At 42.2% G+C, this 17218-nt stretch overlaps 1 protein-coding gene across 1 annotated transcript in view; it reads left to right on the forward strand.

The window, feature by feature from the left end:
* CNTNAP2 (contactin associated protein 2) overlaps nucleotides 1-17218 on the forward strand; it is a 1198489-nt gene that overhangs the window by 965729 nt on the left and 215542 nt on the right. Inside the window, exon 15 of the mRNA XM_038760181.1 lies at nucleotides 752-879. Within this exon, the coding sequence (XP_038616109.1) occupies nucleotides 752-879 (128 nt within the window). The remainder of the gene's footprint in view (nucleotides 1-751; nucleotides 880-17218) is intronic.

The following is a 17218-nucleotide window of genomic DNA, read 5'->3' on the forward strand; positions in this document are numbered from 1 at the left end:
TAGCTGATGGTGACTGAGGATGCAATTATTACTATTTAGAAAGTTTTAACTTTTGTAGCTATTATAAAACTGTAATGCATTTGCAGCTCTCTATCTTAAAATAGTTTAATTGCTGTTGCCAAATTCTACTGCAGAAATGCCATGGAGTCACAGCAAGTTCGGGTAAGAACTGTCTCTATATGTTGCCAACTTATACTTCCCAAGCGCTTAGTACAGTGCTCTGCACACAGTAAGCGCTCAATAAATATGATTGATTGATTGATAGCACATGGGCCTGGGAGTGAGAAGAACCTGGGTTCTAATTCCAACTTCGCCACAAGTCTGCTGTGTGTCCTTGGACAAGTCACTTCACTGCTCTGACCCTCAGTGACCTCATCTGTAAAATGGGGGTTGAGAGTGTGAGCCCCATGTGGGACAGGGACTGTGTCCAACCTGAATGACCTGAATCTAGCCTAGTGCTTGGAATTCAGAACGACCTGGGTTCTAATCCCAGCTCTGCCAGTTGTCTGCTGTGTGACCTTGGGCAAGTCACTTCACTTCTGTGCCTCAGTGACTTCATCTGTAAAATGGGGACTAAGAATGTGAGCCCCAGTGGGACATGGACTGTGCCCAACCTTGTATCTACCCCAGTGCTTAGTCCAGTGCCTGGCACACGGTACCCACTCAACGAATACCATAAAGAAAAAGTTTGTCATATTTAGAAATCTGAGCTTTGACCAGGCCCATTTTTCATTCTTTTTCTGGGATTTAGGAGAAAGGACACTGGATTCCTGACCTACAAAGATCACCTGCCTGTGAGCCAAGTGGTCATTGGGGACACCGAACGGTCAGGATCGGAAGCCAAGCTGACTGTGGGCCCGGTGCGCTGCCAAGGAGATCGTAAGTTTATCCAACATTTCTCCGGGATTCACTTTTCCTCTGCTCTGAAATGTCTGCTTCAGCCGTCTGCGAGGGGAACCATGACTATCTCACCCCCGGCTCCTATACTCACTTCATTCATCTGCTTTCCAGAGTAGGGACAGGAAAGACCGAGATTATGTGGAAAGACAACAGACGTAAACCCCAAAACTGGAGCTCAGCTTTGGCCATAAATGGTGCACGTTCATTTTTCATGTCCTGTGAATGAAGCAAATTTGACTACTTAACCAGGTTTACGATGATATAAGCAGTAATACTAATAGCATAAAAGTGGCACTCAACAGCTGGGATGCTGTTGAGTGATGCTGTTAAGTGCCATTAGCCATACTATTTAGATCACCATAAACCAAGTTTATAGTGATATAAATAGTATCATTATGGATATATGCATCACAGTAAAGTTGGATTATGATGGTATAAAGTTGGACATTATTACCATCAAGTATCATCCTCATCATCCGATGACATCTTGTAAACCAAGAATTGTTTCCTATAAACTGTCTTTGCTTTCAGAACTAAGGGCGAAAGCGAGGGATAAAAGGTTTCTAGCTTGGGCAGTAGGAGGTGTGAGAGTTGGATAGCAGAAATCCCCATCTCATTAGAGACCCCATTAATGTTTTATGTTCTTTGCTACTCTTCAGTGTGTTTTATGGCCATTAGGAATAAACCACTGACAAAGGTTGTCAAGGGGAATCTAATAAATAATTCCAATGAGTATCCTGGGCACAATCCACCCTTCGGTTAGTGCATACAACTCTCCCTGACTGTTCTCTCAGGCAAAGTGCCACACAGGGCCGAGAAGACCTAGATTCTAGACCCCGCTTCCTATGGGGAGTGGGTGAGGAGGGGTCTACGCACTCTGCCTCCATTTTCTCAGTCAGGCTACAGGGAACCCTGCTGACTCTCCGCCTTGCTCTCGGGAAGGCGGTAAAGATGAACATTTTGAGGGTCGAGTTCCCTCTAGGTAAGAACTAAGATGTATACGATACTATTATTATTACTGCAAACCAGGTGAGAATTAAGCCCACTCACCAATACATTAGCGTGACCTCTCAGGTACCAAATATGCCATTATATACACTTAACAGCACATTCGTCTGTAAACGAGAAGTGCCGCTAAAGAAGAAAACTGAATTTCCACGGTTTAAAAAGGTGCGGGATTTGGCAATAACATTCTCTTTGCTCTCATTAAGAAAGCAAGAAAAAAGCCAATTATCCACATTACTGTTAGCTTTAAAATCCAAAGAAAATCATCACAACCAAGAGAGTTCTTGGGCTTTGGAACGTGCCGGTAGCACAGAGGTGAAGGAAATGAGAATCAGAATGTTTAAAAATATAGCTATTGTGCGGAAATAATAGAAGACGAAATGAATATAAGGATTCGTTTTGTCCTTAGGATTTTCTGATTTTTCTTTGAAACTTTCATTGTTGGGTTAATTATAGAATTGAAAATTCTCAGTTATCTGGGGAAAGTTCACGCTCCATCAGTAATACAGTGTATGAATATAAGTTTCACTCTGTCGGTTGTTTAGTCATTATTACATAGACTTTATAGGTGTATAATTAATGTTCACTGAGTTCCTGTCTACCTGCATAGTTAGCTTATAACTGGGGGTTAGTTGTGGCTTTGAAACTATGTCTTAGTGGTAACTTGTGGCTTGAATTGTGTGGTGATAGAGAAATTGAGCTACCCTATACTATCAACATTATTATTCCTGAAGTCGACACCCAAGCAATGTGGCTGTTCCTGCCAATACACATGTTTTTAGTTGATAGCCATATTTAGCACATCTTTCCTACAAAAAGACTAAGTTTGGGTAGACTCCCACAGCTACAATCCATTCATTACATTTCAAATCCTGCCGAGTCATTCTTAAAAGGATCTTCGAGAAATAGATGAAAAAAACAAACAAACAAAAGAAAAACCATGGCACAGGAATCAAACTGCTAACCTGGCTTGTGTTACACGGGATTCTAAATATATTTTCCATTCCTAAATGTCTAATCTTGAGAAACAATATTTGTTTCTGTTCTAAACAAGTTCTAACTGATAAGACAAGAAAACAGAGGACAGAAGCCATTTAATCACATTAATCTGGAATTCCTTTAAAATGAAAAATATCTAATCTTAGTTGACAACATATCTAAGCATTGTGTGGTCCTGTTCTGTTATTGTCCGTTTTTTTGAGGTTGATCTAATGGAAAGAGCAAGTGGCTGGGTGTTAGGAATCCTGGGTTCTAGTCTCAGCTCTGCCATTTGCCTGCTGTGTGACTTTCAACAAATTGCATGGCCTCTCTGTGCCTCAATTGTCTTATCTATAGAGTCAGGTAATAATGCTTGCCTCTCCCTACTTAACTGAGAAATTGTAGGTATAAAATGAGATCTTTGATATGGATGCTTCCCCATTCCTCAAGAAACTCCAATGATTGGTTGCCCATCCACCTCCACATCAAACCAAAACTCCTCACCACTGGCTTTAAAGCACTGTCACCCTGTCCCCTCCTACCTCACCTTGCTACTCTCCTACTACAACCCAGTCTGCACACTTTGTTCCTCTAATGCTAGCTTTCTCACTATACCTCCCTTTCATCTGTCTCGCCTCTGACCCTTCTCCCATGTCCTCCCTCTGGTCTGGAACACCTTTGCTCCTCAAATTGGACAAATGATTACTCTCCCCGCCTTCAAAACCTTACTGGAGGCACATTTCTTCCAAGAGGCCTTCCCTTTTCCTCTTCTCCCACTCCCTTCTGTGTCGCCCTGACATGCTCCCTTTATATAATAATAATAATAATGGCATTTATTAAGTGCTTACTATGTGCAAAGCACTGTTCTAAGTGCTGAGGTAGATACAAGGTCATCAGTTATCCCACGTGGGGCTCACAGTCTCTATCCACCCTCCCAGCCCCACAGCACTTAACTGTAATATATTTATTTATATAAATGCCTGCCTCCCCCTCTACACTGTAAGCTTGCTGTGGGCAGGGAATGTCTGGTTATTGTTATATTGTATTCATTCATTCATTCAATCATATTCATTGAGCACTTCCTGTGTGCAGAGCACTGTACTAAGCGCTTGGGAAGTACAAGTTGGCAACATATAGAGATGGTTCCTATCCAACAGCGGGCTCACAGTCTAGAAGGGGGAGACAGACAACAAAACAAAACATATTAACAAAATAAAATGAATAAATATGTACAAGTAAAATGGAGTAATAAATATGTACAAACATATATATACACATATATATATATACAGATGCTGTGAGGAGGGGAAGGAGGTAAGGCGGGGGGGGATGGGGAGGGGGAGGAAGGGTAGAGGAAGGAGGGGGCTCAGTCTGGGAAGGCCCCCTGGAGGAGGTGAGCTCTCAGTAGGGCTTTGAAGGGAGGAAGAGAGCTAGCTTGGCAGATGGGCAGAGGGAGGGCATTCCAGGCCAGTGGGAGGACGTGGGCCGGGGGTCGACAGCGGGACAGGCGAGAACGAGGTACAGTGAGGAGGTTAGCAGCAGAGGAGCGGAGGGTGTGGGCTGGGCTGTAGAAGGAAAGAAGGGAGGTGAGGAAGGAGGGGGCGAGGTGATGGAGAGCTTTGAAGCCGAGAGTGAGGAGTTTTTGCCTGATGTGTAGGTTGATTGGTAGCCACTGGAGATTTTTTTGGAGGGGAGTAACATGCCCAGAGCGTTTCTGCACAAAGATTATCCAGGCAGCAGTGTGAAGTATAGATTGAAGTGGGGAGAGATAGGAGGATGGGAGATCAGAGAGGAGGCTGATGCAGTAATCCAGTTGGGATAGGATGAGAGATTGAACCAGCTGGGTAGCAGTTTGGAAGGAGAGGAAAGGGTGGATCTTGGTGATGTTGCAGAGGTGAGAGCGGCAGGTTTTGGTGACGGATTGGATGTGAGGGGTGAACGAAAGAGCAGAGTCGAGGATGACACCAAGGTTGCAGGCTTTTGAGACGGGAAGGATGGTAGTGCCGTCAACAGGGATGGGAAAGTCAGGGAGAGGGCAGGGTTTGGGAGGGAAGATAAGGAGTTCAGTCTTGGACATACTGAGTTTTAGATGGCTGGCAGACATCCAGATGGAGATATCTTGAAGACAGGAGGAGATACGAGCCTGAAGGGAGGGAGAGAGAGCAGGGGCAGAGATGTAGATTTGGGTGTCATCAGCGTAGAGATGTACTCTTCAAGAGTCTAGTATAATGCTCTGCCCACAGTAAGTGCTCAACAAATATGATGGACTGAATGAAAAATAGAAACTGCTTTCTAAATCTAGGGTTTTGATAGAAGTGGTATTTCTTAAGGAATGCTTCAGCATAGCCATATGGAAAGTTACAAAAGTGGCCCCCTTAGCCTTCCTCTTCATTGCAAACTTCTGTAAGAAGACAAAAATGGTGTGTGGGAAGTGGGAGAAGGATAAATTACAACATTGATTCAAGCACTTAACCCTCCGTGATTACTGCAATCTGCCTCCTCGCTGACCTCCCTTCCTCTTGTTTCTCCCCAACTCCAGTCCACACTTCACTCTGCTGCTCAGATCATTTTTCTCCAAAAACGTTCAGTCCATGTCTCCCCACTCCTCAGGAACTTCCAGTGGTTGCCCATCCATCTCCACAGCAAACAAAACTTCCATACCACTGGCTTTAAAGCACTCAGTCAGCTTGCCCCCTCCTGTCTTCCCTCACTGACCTACTTCAGCCCAGCCTACCCACTTCAGTCCTCTAGCACCGGCTTGTTCATCGTGCCCCAATCTCATCTATCCTTCCACCACCACCCCGCCACCTTTCCCGTATCCTTCCTTTGGCCTCAACTTCCTCCCTCTCCATAGACACTAGACCACCATTTGCCTCACCTTCAAAGTCTTATTAAGGACACATATCTTTCAAGAGGCCTTCTCAGTTTAAACTCTCTTTTCCCCAACTCCCTCTCCTTTCTACATCGTCTAGTTACTTGGACTTGTACCCTTTGGGCACTTGGTATTCACCCCACCCTCAGCCCCACAGCACTCATGTACATATCCATATTGTATTTATTTGTATGAGTGTCTATTTCCCCTTCTCGACTCTAAGCCTGTCGAGGGCAGAGAATGTGTCTACCAACTCCCTTGCATTGTACCCCCCCCAAGTGCTTAGTACAGTGTGCCCCACACACAGTATGCGCTCACTGAATACCAGTGATGGATTGTGCTTGGCAAGGATATGACAGGGAGAGTTGGGGGGTGACAAAGGATCCCGGGGGACAGCCCTCCCCGCAAGAATCTCAGAGAATCCTTAGTGCACATCCATAAAGGTTTGTGTAGCACATACCTGTATTCAATTGGTCACACTTATTGAGCATTTATTGTGTGCAGAGCACTGTACTAAGCACTTGGGAGAGTAAGAACAACAGATAGGCACATTCCCTGCTCACAGTGATCTTGTATTCTAAAGGACTGTGTGTTCCAGAGCTGCCTAGAACTGTACCAAAGGGATAGATGGCCAGGGGATGATCATTCAGCTGACACTGGACAATATGGGCAGGAGGAAAAGAAGTTTTATCTTCCCAGAAGGCATTTCCCTGAGCTCTTCCAGCCATAAAGAAGAGAATTGAGCTTTGCATTTAAGACCCCAAACCTACTGAAGAGCTCTACCATTTAGCATATGTGTCCTGTGGACTCAGATAATGATTCCCTCACTAACCTCTTTCTGTAGGCATTATTAATATGCAGAGCGCTCTGCTAAACCGTAGAAGAGGTTTTGCACATTGATTCTTCATGGATCAAAATGAGAATTATTACTCCTTTGTTGTATTAAAATTCCCCTGAATCAGATGTTTATCTTAAAATTAAACTTTTAAAAATTTCCTCTGCCGAGTGCCAGGTTTTTCTCATTAGTTCAAAATTAAGATGCACAAAAAGCATGGAATTTAGAAAGCCATTGTTAAATCTAAATTAGATTATCCCAGCTTCCTCCCTGTCCCTTCAGAAACCTCTGTGGATCTTACACACTTTTGTTTACACTTATCTCAAGGTTATCATTGTCAAAACTATAATTACTCGGCACTTCAGATCTATTGTTAGGCTTTTATCCTGAAACTTAAAAAGTGCCTCACTATGGCAGAATTAAAATGGGTGTTCCAGTTCATCCGTTTTATGATGTGTCTTTATGGCGTTTTGTAAAACTTTTTCAAACTGTAGGCCTAGCTTTGAAGGGAGAGAATTGTATTGAAGAAGAACTTTACATCTGTTAATCCTTTCAGGCTGGCTAATCTGTGGAAGTCTGCTGTAGCACATTTGAAGCTGTGGCATATTTACATTCAGGTCTATTGCGATCAGGCCTAGGCTGGCAGCTTTTAAGAGCCCCTGTTGCTCTGCCACTTCCTGGAAAGAGCACAGTCCTTGGCAATGTTTCGGAGCTCAACGTGAGACAGGAAGCTTCAACTAAAAAGCCAAAATATGCAAAAACAGGAGCATGAGAAGGGAAGAGACAAGTGAAGGAATTAATTAAGCCTTTCTTATTAATGATATGCTTCTTTGAGCACCTATTAGTGGAATGTGATTGGCCTCTAAGTCAATTTTATAGCAGGTGTGTAATTTCCTTGATCCTTCAGATACCTCTTGATCATTAGCTTCAGTATTTACAATATCATTCCCCCTGGCAATTTATACAGTAGTAAAGTTGTCAGTGGTTCAAAGGTGCTGAGATTTTTTTTTCCATCCATGAGTGGGCAGTGTTTCTGGGAGAGGTGGGGCTGAGATGTGGAATCCAAGGCTCCAAGCAGCCTGCTTTCTGTGCCTGAGGGCTCTCACCACTTTCCCTCCATAATAATGATAATTAAAAATAATTGTGGTATCAATTGTTTACTAGGTTCCAAGCACTGTTCTAAGCCCTGGGGTAGGTACAAGATTATTGGATCAGGCACAGTCCCTGCCCACTGGAGCTCACTGTCTAAGGCGGAGGGAAAACAGGTACTTGATCCTCCCCATTTAACAAGTGAGGAAATGAGGCACAGAGAAGTTAAGCAACTTAACCGAGGTCACTAAGCAGATGAGTAGTGGAACTGAGATTAGAATCCAAGTCCTCTGACTCCAAGGCCTGTGCTTTTTCCTCTAAACCATGCCACTTCACTTAAATTAATCCCAAAGAGATTTGAGTTATAGGAAACTTGCTTCATAATGTTCATACCTTGATAAAGAAAATTGAGGGTGCTGTATCCACCCTGATACCCACTGTGGGAAGAAGTTTCTCTAACAGTGTTCTATCCCAAATGCACAATGAAAACAAACCCTATAAAAGCACTCAATGTAATGACGCTATACATGAACGCTAAATGAAACTTGTAAAAGAATTGTAAAACACTGGGATTATTGCTTGGGAAAACCCAATTGTTAATTCCCCACTTCCTTTCAAGGTGACAAAATCCTCCCCTTAATCCTCTCAATGTATTAAAAAAATTTTATCATTCAAATGTATTTAGTCCAGAAAGCAACTGCTGCTGCTAATATATTAAGGATGAACACAGTTCATTCCTGTTTTAACACTGTCAGGAATTGTGTATCTTTTGAGCTATCCTGTTTTTAGTACCAGGTCAATACATAAGTGAACTTTACAACCTTGGCAAGGCGCTAAAACAAGCTATTGATCTCAGCTTTAGGCCTAGGGCACTATGTTTCACAACTTAGACTAGCAACTTAGGTTTTTCTTCTCAACAATTTTGGACTCCAGGTTGCTTCTTACTGCTCCCCAAGGCAATTTATTGCTTTGAGATCAGACAAGTCTTTTGAGAGCTTTATTGCTTCTCCCAGATAGATCTGCTAACTTCCTCCTGCTCTCTACTCTGCTGTTCCCCACTCCTCCGAATACAGCTCCCCTTCACTACTTTCTCACAACACTCCTATCATTCAAAGCGTTCCTGTCTCAAATCAGGAGACTCAAGAGCTTCCTGTTTAAGAAATTAATTCCAAATTGAAATTACCTTAGTAAAAGCTATTTTTTTTAAAGTCTGGTTTTCTCGGGGGAAGAAAATTCCATCTGGAGAAACAAATTTGTGGTGTAGATTGGATTAACATTAATTGTTATGTTTATTGAGCTGACCCTTGAGTCAAAATGGGAAGCAAGCATGGCTTAGTGAAAACAGCATGATCCTGGGAGTCAAAAGACCTGGGTTCTAATCCTGACTTTTCCATTTATCTGCTATGTGTCCTTGAGCAAGGGACCTTGGAGTGGGGACTGTGTCCAACCTGATTATCTTGCCTCTACCGTGGTGTTTAGTACAGTGCTTGGCACACAGTAAGTCCTTACAAGTATCATCAACATAACAGATCTCGAGTCCCCATTTTGTTTTGTCTTTATATCATATTCATGAAGAGGATGAGATTAGGTGGAGCCAGGAAGACCACAACAGCGGAGATAAATAGGAACAGGGTCACAGGGAGCCAATTGGAAGTGAACCTGACTCTGCAGCTGTGTTTTAGGAGAGTTGACAATCCATCTTGAGTCAGAGCAGCCCTGGCTACTTGTGATTGCTGGGCAATTTGAGAAAAATTGTTCCAGTGTCCTGTGCTGGCAAAATGGCTCAGTCTAGTTTGCATCAACCCTCAGACACCAGAATGGTGTCTCATTAAGTCTCTCAAGAAGGCAAGACAAGGTTTGGTGAAGAATTTTGCTGAGAAAGGGGATTTGAGCTGTTTGAGAATTTGATCTGAGACATCAAGAGATGAAGTTCTAGTGTTCATTGGATAGACTGTGGGTTAAATGAGTGTAACACTGCCTTCTCTTAGCTTCACATATGGTTAATGAATACTAATGCTGCTGTTTTTCTACTAGGTAAGGCAAAGAAGTATGACCCTGGTAATAATAATAATAATAATAATGGTATTTATTTAGCACTTACTATGTGCAAATTACTGTTCTAAGTGCTGGAGAGATTACAAGGTGATCAGGTTGTCCCACAGGGGGCTCACAGTCTTAATCCCCATTTTACCGGTAACTGGTAACTTCATTAAAGATCTCATTGTGCCTTTTGTAAATGTAGGGCAAGTAGTCAAATGTATTTAATGAACACACTGTATGCAGAGCACTTGGAAGGGTATTCATTCCTTCAGTCATATTTATTGAGCACTTACTGTATGCAGAGCACTACTGAGCACGTAAAGAGTTGGCAGATGTATACACTGCTTACAAGGAACTTGCAGTCTAGTCAAGCAATCAGTCAGAATAGTGGCCCTCTAAATTTCCTAGAAGATCGTTTTTCTAGTATCATCTTTCCCCTTCTCTCTTATATCAGTACAGCCCTTAATGGTTCCATGCCTTGCCTAGGAAGAGAAGTGGAATAAACAAATTTCCTTTGCCCAGGATGGGTTCTCTGCTTGCCTCAAAGTTTGAGAGCCACAAGACTCCCTGCCAAATGGCTCAGGCTACATGACTTGCCCCTAATACTTACACTCTTGCCAAAGATGTTTCCCCTTGCACTACTGTATTTTCATTGGCTCAGTGTCCCTGAAACTCTCTCTCAGACACAAAGAAAAACAGATCCTTCATTTCCAGAATTCTCAGCTGGACTAATTGAATCTTTGGATGATAATTCAGTGAAAGGTATTTCTATTAAGTTCTACTCATCAGGCTGTAAATGTCTAAAAGGTCTTTAAGTGTGAACTTGGAACATAAATGAGCATATCCATTTCACCTAAGAGTCTGATACTTTCAATTAGATTATTCAGTTTGTCTAATCATTCTATAGGCCGACTTCTGCACCATATGAGTTATTCTCCACCTAGCTTCTGAGAAAAACCCTGTATTGCTATGTTGCAGATTAACGGCAGCTGTGTGTCCATCTGTATAGGAAATATACATATGTGGAGCACATAATTCCTACAACTAAATCTTTGGAGCATGGTGGACTGAAATGAATTAGTGGGAGACCACATTTTTGTTAACAGGAACATAGTGTTGGTGTTTACTTGTTCAAGGTGCAAATGTTTTGTTTTTCCATTTAAAAGTCTTCATCCTATCTTAGAGTAATGGGAAACGACAGCCAGATCTATATTTGTAATAATCATAACTTGCACATCCCAAGTAACGCCCTGTGGTCTGTTCATTCAGCCCTTGAACTTTTCTAATGTTCCGGGTTTATTGAATCCTATTGTTTACACTTCCTATTGTGAATTTCACATTTGAAATTTTGTCAAACCTTGATTGAACTTCATTCCCCTGATCGGTTCACTCAGGTCTGTGGCTCTGAGCCTGGTCATTTTGGGAACCAGAATTTGCAGAGAAACCAGACAATTGAGGTGCAACAAGGACTAGCATAGTCAAGTGGATAGAGCACGGCCCTGGGAGTCAGAAGGACCTGGTTTCTAATGCCCAGCTCCGCCACTTGTCTGCTGTGTGACTTTGGACAAGTCACTTAACTTCTCTGTGCCTTAATTACCTTATTTGAAAGATAAGGATTAAGACTGTGAGTCCCATGTAGAACATGGACTGTATCCAACATGAGCAGCTTATATCTACCTTAGTGTTTGGTACAGTGCCTGGAGCATAGTATGCACTTAACAAATGCCATTAAAAATAAGAGGAATTGGCTCATCTCTAAGAAGATGCTTGAGACCCTGCACTTCTTAGGCCTGAAGTTACAGAATCAGGAAGGGAATAAAAGTAGATTAGGATCTGCTAAGAGAAGCAGCATGGCCTAGTGTATAGACCACAAACCTGGGAGTCAGAAGGACCTGGGCTCTAAAGCTGGCTCCACCACTTGTCTGCTGTGTAACCTTGAGCAAGTCACTTAACTTCTCTGAGACTCAGTTCCCTCATCTGTAAAATAAGGATTAAGACTGGGAGCCCCATGTGGGACATGGACTGTGTCCAATCTGCCTAGCTTCTATCTACCCCAGCGCTTAGAACAGTGATTGGCGCAGAGTGTGTGCTTAACAAGTACCATTATTATTATTGTTATCATTATTATTATTACTATCTGCGTTATAAAAGGTACAATTGTTAGCTTACTTTACTGCATTTCAATAAGAATGCATTCCATTAAAACATTTTTCCAGACTATGGGAGCATGCCACCAATGGAAGACTATCTGAAACAAAAAAGGGCATTTTGGAGCCTTGTGCTTTGAGATTTCTACCCAACTTTCTTATGACCCTGCAACAGTGTTCTACAGCTCTTTCTACTGCACTCTCTGGGCGTTCTCTCGCAGCAACATTCTTAAAGTTCATAAAATCTGATGTGCTTTAAAAGTGCTGCAGAGCTCACCTAGAGACTCGTTTCTTGTAAAATGGATAACATCCTCCAAATTGAATGGAAAGGGTTAGGCGAACGTATATGATTTTCATTTCCACCCTATTAACAATGGATAATCAAAGGAACAGTGAACTATCCAAAAACGTATTTGTTTTTCTGAAAATACATTATAGCACATTTATAAGGTTGACATCCTCCCCCGCCAGAGGGTGAATCATTTCCTTCAGTGTCCGATTGGCTTTTTATCTTCATTTCATAAGTGTTAGTGACTTTCCTGCTTGATGTGGTTATTTCTCCTCTGGAAACAAAGGATACAAAGCATTTTTTTAAACCCCTCTATCCATCCAAAGTGAATAAAGTGGTTCTAAAGAAAGGCTTCAAACTGGCACACAGGGCAATCCAAGCAAGGGCAGGACAGAATTCTCTACCACTGAGCCCCTCCATCCTCTTCTAATCCTAGCAAGGAAGCATATTCGATGGTTAGGACTGGAGTCAGGAATAGACAAAGTAGAGATTGTCTGGCACAAACAAGAACCCTCCTGGTAAAGACAGAAGAAAACTCTCATTTTTCTCCATCCCTGCTCAATTTTTCTAGCATGGTGGTCTTTTGGTTTTTAGCGATCCAGTTTCCTCAGGCTGCTTCTAAAGATGTGCAGGGAAGCTTATGTAAAAGGTGTAAATAGTACCCCCCCCCACCATTTTACAGTATATCACCACAGACTAATAATTGTGGTATTTGTGGTATTTACCTAGACTAGAGGCCATTTAGTGCACTGAAGCTGTAATGGACTGATGATTACCTTATGAGTAATAAAGTCTCTATTACTATGAGGGAGTGACCGAGGTCTGAGAGAGTAGAAGCCGTTAAATGTTATCTGTGTAACTGGATTTAGACTTGGGGTACCCTGACTTAAAAAAAAAACAACTGAATCAAAGGAAAATGCACAAACATCCAGTCTTTTGGGTCAGTGAAGAGCAGAACTGGAGACAAGTATGGAGGCCACCCCATCTCTGGAAGAAATGTGGCAGATTTTAAAAATACGATGAAGGGTTGAGATTGATGCAGTAAATAGAGTGCAGTAGCCTCTGAAGCAGTGGTTTGAAATCTGTAACTGTGATGTCCATTACTCTGGTAGGACCCTAAGTGGTCCCCCAGTGTCTTGAAATGGTTAACTAATCTCCCTAAGCACCCAACTTCATACCCATTAGTACTATTAGTACTGAGAAGCAGCATGGCTCAGTGGAGAAGAACCCGGGCTTTGGAGTCACAGGTCATGGGTTCAAATCCCGGCTCCACCAAATGTCAGCTTTGGGCAAGTCACTTAACTTCTCTGTGCCTCAGTTCCCTCATCTGTAAAATGGGGATGAAGACTGTGAGCCCCCTGGGGGACAACCTGATCACCTTGTAACCTCCCCAGCACTTAGAACAGGGCTTTGCACATAGTAAGCGCTTAATAAATGCCATCATTATTACTATTATTATTATTACTTGGAGGCAAGGAAGAACAGAGCTCAAAAGCCCAAGACTCGATGAAGGCAGGAAATTCCATTGAAATCAGGGTATATCGATTGGGTGAAATGTGTGGTGCCACATGATAAATGAGCTGAAAATACTTCATGATATAAAACGGTATGCATTGAGGTTAATCCTATTTTTGTGTGAGTTGCTTTAAAAAGGCAGAATTAGGTCACCGCGAATGAGGTCCTAGAATTCGTCCAGGTCACTACCGTCAATGCTTAGACCTACACACCTTTGTTGAGTGGGGCATGTAAGGAAGCTGAATAATACCCAGTTTGAAAGCTCCTTATGAACAGGGATCAGGTCCGCTAACTCTGTTGTACTGTACTCTCCCAAGCACTTAGTACAGTGTTCTGTACACAGTAAGCACTCAATAAATACCATTGTTAGATTGATCGATTGCCTGAACTGAAAATGGAGTCCAAGCAATCAGAGATAGAACAAAGTTGTAAAAAAATGCTGCAGCACAGCTTACTGTAGTCTAGTGTAGAAACAGTTGCTTGAGAATCCACAGACATCAATAGATCATTACGGGAAGCAGTGTGGCTCAGTGGAAAGAGCACGGGCTTGGGAGTCAGAGTTCATGGGTTCTAATCCTGGCTCCGCCGCCTGTCAGCTGTGTGACTTTGGGCAAGTCACTTAACTCCTCTGTGCCTCAGTTGCCTCATCTGTAAAATGGGGTTGAAGACTGTGAGCCCCATGTGGGACAACCCGATCACCTTGTATCCTCCCTAGCGCTTAGAACAGTGCTTTGCACATAGTAAGCGCTTAACAAATGCCATCATTATTATTCTGGCAGTCAGCAATGACTCTCTCCCCCTTCAAAGCCTGTTTGAAGACACAGTTCCCTCTAAGAGGCCTTCCCTGACCAAGTCCTCCTTTCCCCTTCTCCCTCTCCCTTCTGCTTCACCCTGACTTGCTCTCTTCATTCATCCCTCTCTCCCAGCCCCACAGCACTTTAGTGCTTATCTATAATTTATTTATATTCATGTCTGTCTCCCCCTTTAGACTGTAAGCTCATTGTGGGCAGGGAATGTGTTTGTTGATTGTTATTTGGTACTCTCCCAAGCACTTAGTAGAATGCTCTGCATATAGTTAGTGCTCAATAAATGTGACTGACTGAATGAATGAACAATCAGAAGCGCAGTCCCTCTCCTGGACCAGAGATTTAGGGAAGATCAGATATTCTTAGGCAGATTTATAAAGGGTAATACACACTTGCATCTGATAAATTGTTCGGTGCGAGCAGAGAACAGTCTTCGAAAAGCCTGTCAGCTGCATGTAGGCCCTTTTTCCCCAACATCCTCATGGCTAGTATCTCTAGCTCCTTCAGAGCAGGAATTGTGTCTTCCATTCCTTTTGAACTCTCCCAAGGGCTTAATACTATGCCCTGCACAGAGCAAGCACTCGCTAAATACTATTGATTTATTAATTAGTGACATTGTATTAAATACCTGTTCTCCCTCTCCCTTGGAATGTGAGCTTCATGTGGAACAGGGACTGTGTATAAGCTGATCTTGTATCTACCACAGTGTTTAGTGTGCCTGTTACCTGTAAAATGGGGATTAAGACTGTGAGCCCTATGTGGGACAGGGACTGTGTCCAGCCTGATAAGCTGGTATCTACCCCAGAACTTGGTACAGTGCCTAGCATGAAGTAAGCACTTAACAAATACCACAATTATTATTAATATGATTACAGTGTTTGGCACATAGAGCTTATTATTAAAGCAGAGGTCTGCTTCTCTTTAGTAAAGAAGACTGAGAATTGTTCTGATGAAAATACTGTATTTAAAGTGCTACTGGACATGATTACCCCTGTGCTTGATAAGCATTTAGTATAGCGCTCTGCACACAGTAAGCACTCAGTAAATATGATTGAATGAATGAATGAATACCTGGCCATTAGCAGGGAAGCACTTAGTACAGATGCTCTGCACACAGTAATACCACCGATATTGATTGATTAAAAGTCACGTACTTGTTAACCTGTCAGTGGGTTAAACTTCAGAGAATATTTACTCAAAATGGCTGCAAATAGCAGCCTTGCTTGCAGCTCTTAAAAAGCTTCAGCGGATTCTTATTACATGAGACGTGTGAACTTTGCCAACTCTACTGAGCTGGCAACCCTCATTTTCCTTAGCCAACTTTTGCATCACATTCAACTAAGCAGAGAAAACAGCATTCTTGTTGTGAATTCAGCACAGATTGATGTCTTCTCTGAGTACACAGATGTGGAAAATCTCCTCCAGCTACGTGCAGGCCCATAAAAGTGAATATTTGTGCGGTTACATTGTATCCAGGGTTTTCGTTGTTTAAATAGTAGACCCCAGACAGTCAGTGATTTTTTTCTATATATATTCTACTTCTAACTATAAACTGCTGACTCTTATACCATTAGAGAAGCAGCATGGCCTAGTGGATAGAGCATGAGCTTGGGACTCAGAAGGACCTGGGTTCTAATCCTGGCTCTGCCACTTATCTGCTGTGTGACCTTGAGCAAATCATTTCACTTCTCTGCCTCAGTTACTTCAACTGTAAAATGGGGATTAAGATTGTGAGCTCCTTGTGGGAGATAGACTATGTTCAACCTGATTAATCCAGCACTTAGAACAGTGCATAGTATGTAGTAAGCCCCATATAAATACCATAAAAAACCCAAAACTAAACAAAACTCCACTTTGAAAACTCTGAGTGTTTTCAATATAAAATGCAAAGCATTCTGATGAATAAAAAGGTTTCCTGACTCTTTTCCCCAGCTTCATGAGCATTAGAGAAGCAGCATGGCTCAGTGGAAAGAGCCCGAGCTTGGGAGTCAGAGGTCATGGGTTCTAATCCTGGCTTCACCTCTTGTCAGCTGTGTGACTTTGGGCAAGTCACCTAATTTCTCTGTACCTCAGTTACCTCATCTGTAAAATGGGGATTAAGACTCTGAGCCCCAAATGGGACAACCTGATCACCTTATATCTCCCCAGAGCTTAGAACAGTGCTTTGCACATAGTAAGTGCTTAACAAATACCATCATTACTATTATTATTATTGTATCCCCCCAGCGCTTAAAACAGTGCCTGACACATAGTAAGTGCTTAACAAATACCATTATTATTCTTATCATTATTAGGGTCTGTGATCTGTAGTAGTAGTAGTATTGTTATTATTAATAATTATAATAATCATTGCAGGATGTTTTAAATGCTCTCTATCAAGTTGGATACAGTCTCTGTTCTACGAGGGGCACACAATATTATTCCTATAGTGTTTTCAGTCAACATGTAAACACAAGTAGCAGGAGTTTCAAAAACAGCCTTATCAGGTGAGATATCTCAACCCAATTTCATGGACTTAAAAGATTCAGGCATGAATTTTGAATATTTATCTAAGTCAGATTGCATTCTTGAGATTTTTCCATTCAAGTTCAACCACACAGTGTCCCAGGATTTTTTATGAAGAGAAATACTTCTTAGACCTTACATTTCAAATAGTTGTTCCATGCACATTCAGAGGAAAAGATTTCTTTAAAAAGTGATTTTTAATCTGTAAAGGAAGCTTTTTAGAAGGATAAATATTGA

Source organism: Tachyglossus aculeatus, chromosome 18 (genome assembly GCF_015852505.1).
Source record: "Tachyglossus aculeatus isolate mTacAcu1 chromosome 18, mTacAcu1.pri, whole genome shotgun sequence".
NCBI lineage: Eukaryota > Metazoa > Chordata > Mammalia > Monotremata > Tachyglossidae > Tachyglossus > Tachyglossus aculeatus.